Here is a 3,545-nt window from a genome sequence, read left to right as displayed (position 1 = left end):
CCCCCCCGCGAGTTTCGCGGGTCTTCTTTCTTGTTTATATTTAAATCTTTGGGAGGCATAATATTTTACCCCCAAGTTGATAAGGATGTTATGGGTTGTAATCTACCATTCCACTCACCTAATGGTGGGGAGCCTGAGAAACACACTACCGTTAGCCAATTGCAGGGGCAGGATACAACTTTAAGTTCGTAGACAGCTTCATCACCTTTGGAAAAGAAACATCAGCACACAGCTGGCCTTTAGAACGTGGACCCACCAAGGTGAACTCAGCTCACGGTACCTGTTTGTTGAATCGTGATGGACTCAGTCAAGCTCCCGATCCTTCTTACCCATCAGGTGCTTCACAAACGGGTTGCTGCTGGTGGTGGGAAGTGCCGTCAGGTCGCCATCGAGAGCCAGTTTGGTGTAGTGGTCAAGTGCGCGGACTCTAATCTGGGAGAACCGGGTTTGATTCCCCACTCCTCCACTTGCACCTGCTGGATGACTTTGGGCAAGCCGTAGTTCTGACAAGAGTTGTCCTTGAAAAAAGAGCAGTTTCTGTCAAGAGCTCTCTCAGCCCCACCTACCTCACAGGGTGTCTGTTGTGGGGAGGGGAAGGGAAAGGAGTTTGTAAGCCGCTCTGAGACTCCAAGTGAAGGGCGGGGTATAAATCCAGTCTCTTCTTCTTCTTCTTCTACCTCACAGGGTGTCTGTTGTGGGGAGGGGAAGGGAAAGGAGTTTGTAAGCCGCTCTGAGACTCCTTTGGGTAGTGAGGGGTGGGGTATAAATCCAGTCTCTTCTTCTTTTTCTTCTACCTCACAGGGTGTCTGTTGTGGGGAGGGGAAGGGAAAGGAGTTTGTAAGCCGCTCTGAGACTCCTTTGGGTAGTGAAGGGCAGGGTATAAATCCAATCTCTTCTTCTCTTCTTCTCGAGGCAAGAGATGGACAGAGGCAGGTTTGCCATCGCCTGCCTCTGTGTAGCGACCCTGGGCTTATTTGGTGGTCTCCCATCCAATCACTAACCAGGGCCGACCCTGCTTAGCTTCTGAGATCTGAAAAGACTGGGCCATCCAGGTCGGGATTGGGGGACGGGGGGGGGGAAATGAGTTACTAGGCAAATGGTTAGCTGGCTGTGTCTGGTTTGGTGAATTGTAAGTTATGAGAATCCGAATGAATAGAAGAAGCACAAACTTGAAGTTGGACTGTATGTACATATTTGTCGGGTTGGCATCTGATGGGATTGACTTTCAACCCAGTTGTAAGTCAGCATTTTAGTGTATTTATTTATATACATCATTTATGGTCTGCCTTGATCATGGAGACTCAAGGTGGATCAGAGGACAGTGTTTAAAACAGGCAACACTGGTGGAGCTCCTGATGGCACCTGGTATTTTTGGCCACTGTGTGGCACAGAGTGTTGGACTGGATGGGCCATTGGTCTGATCCAACATTGACTTCTCTTACATTCTTATGTCTGAGGCAGTGATGCTCTTTCTTCTTGGTGCTTGGGAGGGCCACAGTGGGAGGGCCTCTGGAGTTCTGGCTCCATTGGTGGACCTCCTGATGGCACCTGGTATTTTTGGCTACTGTGTGACAGAGTGTTGGACTGGATGGACCATTGGTTTTATCCAACACTGGCTTTTCTTAGGTTCTTATGTCTGGGTCAGTGATGCAACAGTGGGAGGGCTTCTGGAGTTCTGGCTCCACTGGTGGGCCTCCTGATGGCACCTGGTATTTTTGGCCACTGTGTGGCACAGAGTGTTGGACTGGATGGGCTATTGGCCTGATCCAACATGGCTTCCCTTAGGTTCTTATGTCTGGGTCAGTGATGCTCTGTCTTCTTGGTGCTTGGGAGGGCCACTGTGGGAGGGCTTCTGGAGTTCTGGCTCCACTGGTGGGCCTCCTGATGGCACCTGGTATTTTTGGCCACTGTGTGGCACAGAGTGTTGGACTGGATGGGCTATTGGCCTGATCCAACATGGCTTCTCTTATGTTCTTATGTATGGGGCAGTGATGCTCTGTCTTCTTGGTGCTTGGGAGGGCCACTGTGGGAGGGCTTCTGGAGTTCTGGCTTCGCTGGTGGACCTCCTGATGGCACCTGGGTTTTGGCTACTGTGTGACACAGAGTGTTGGACTGGGATGGGCCATTGGCCTGATCCAACATGGCTTCTCTTATGTTCTTATGTATGGGGCAGTGATGCTCTGTCTTCTTGGTGCTTGGGAGGGCCACAGTGGGAGGGCCTCTGGAGTTCTGGCCTCGCTGGTGGATCTCCTGATGGCACCTGGGTTTTGGTTACTGTGTGACACAGAGTGTTGGACTGGATGGGCCATTGGCCTGATCCAACATGGCTTCTCTTATGTTATTATGTATGGGGCAGTGATGCTCTGTATTCTTGGTGCTTGGGGGGCAACAGTGGGAGGGCGTCTGGAGTTCTGGCTCCGCAGGTGGACCTCCTGATGGCACCTTGTGTTTTCGGCCACTGTGTGACACAGAGTGGTGGACTGGATGGGCCATTGGCCTGATACAATGTTGGCTTCAGTTATGTTCTTATGAACTATAAAAGGAAGGGCAACTCTTGCACTCCTATTGCAGCATGTGATTTCTTTTTTGCCTTCTTCAAAGACCGAACTGCCCATAGGCGTAATCTTCGTGGGGGCGGCGGGGCTTCAGCCCCCGCCGAAATTTTCAGGAAGGTATTCAGCCTCCCCCGGGAGCCACCCTTGCTCCTAGCAAAGCAATGCCTCTGGCCCAGCCCCAGCCCCCCCCCGGGAAATTGGAAAGTCTACACCCTTGGAACTGCCCGATACCACTGACTCGCCATTCTCCGTTTCTCGTGGCCCACAGGTTTAATTCCTGCTATGACTTAATCCTCTCCCGGTTTTGCGCCTGGGACTTCAAACCGTACGGGATAACAGGAGTGAAAGTTAACCGCGTCATCAGGGTACACAACCGGATTTTGAAGATGAAGTTCGAGGAGAAGCTCCAGAGGTTCTTGGAGGAAGAAGATTTAGGTGACTCCACGTAAGTCGGTGGATCTTAAGAATACCCAGAGAAGAATTTATATGGCATTAAGATGGATTTTGCCAGGACTTGTCCACATTTAGCAGAGTTTGAAACTGGGAGGGGCCGTGGCTCAGGGGTAAAACATCTGCTTGGCATGCAGAAAGTCCCAGGTTCAGTCCCTGACATCTCCAGTTAAAAGAATCAGGTTAGCAGGTGATGTGAAAGACCTCTGCCTGAGACCCTGGAGAGCCACTAATAGGAAACTTTCGATCGGACCTCGCTTACACATGTGTATTCACTGTATGTTAACGGTGAGTGTGACCTGCATTTGTTATGATTCATATGACATTTTATTGCATGATTGTGATTCTACAATAATATACATATCAATGCTCCCTCTAAGCTGTGGAGTCTTAAGAACATAAGAGACGCCAATGTTGGATCAGGCCAAAGGCCCATCCAGTCCAACACTCTGTATCACACAGTGGCCAGAAATACCAGGTGCCATCAGGAGGTCCAGCAGTGGGGCCAGGACATTAGACGCCCTCCCACTGTTGACCCCC

The 3,545-nt window shown here is 50.7% G+C and overlaps 1 protein-coding gene across 1 annotated transcript in view; it reads left to right on the top strand.

The window, feature by feature from the left end:
• LOC107120390 (leucine-rich repeat-containing protein 9-like) overlaps positions 1 to 3,545 on the top strand; it is a 94,196-nt gene that overhangs the window by 22,749 nt on the left and 67,902 nt on the right. Inside the window, exon 9 of the mRNA XM_015423076.1 lies at positions 2,824 to 3,000. Within this exon, the coding sequence (XP_015278562.1) occupies positions 2,824 to 3,000 (177 nt within the window). The remainder of the gene's footprint in view (positions 1 to 2,823; positions 3,001 to 3,545) is intronic.

Source organism: Gekko japonicus, unplaced genomic scaffold (assembly GCF_001447785.1).
Source record: "Gekko japonicus isolate JY-2015 unplaced genomic scaffold, Gekko_japonicus_V1.1 scaffold345, whole genome shotgun sequence".
NCBI lineage: Eukaryota > Metazoa > Chordata > Lepidosauria > Squamata > Gekkonidae > Gekko > Gekko japonicus.
This window is presented reverse-complemented; position numbering and strand designations above follow the sequence as displayed.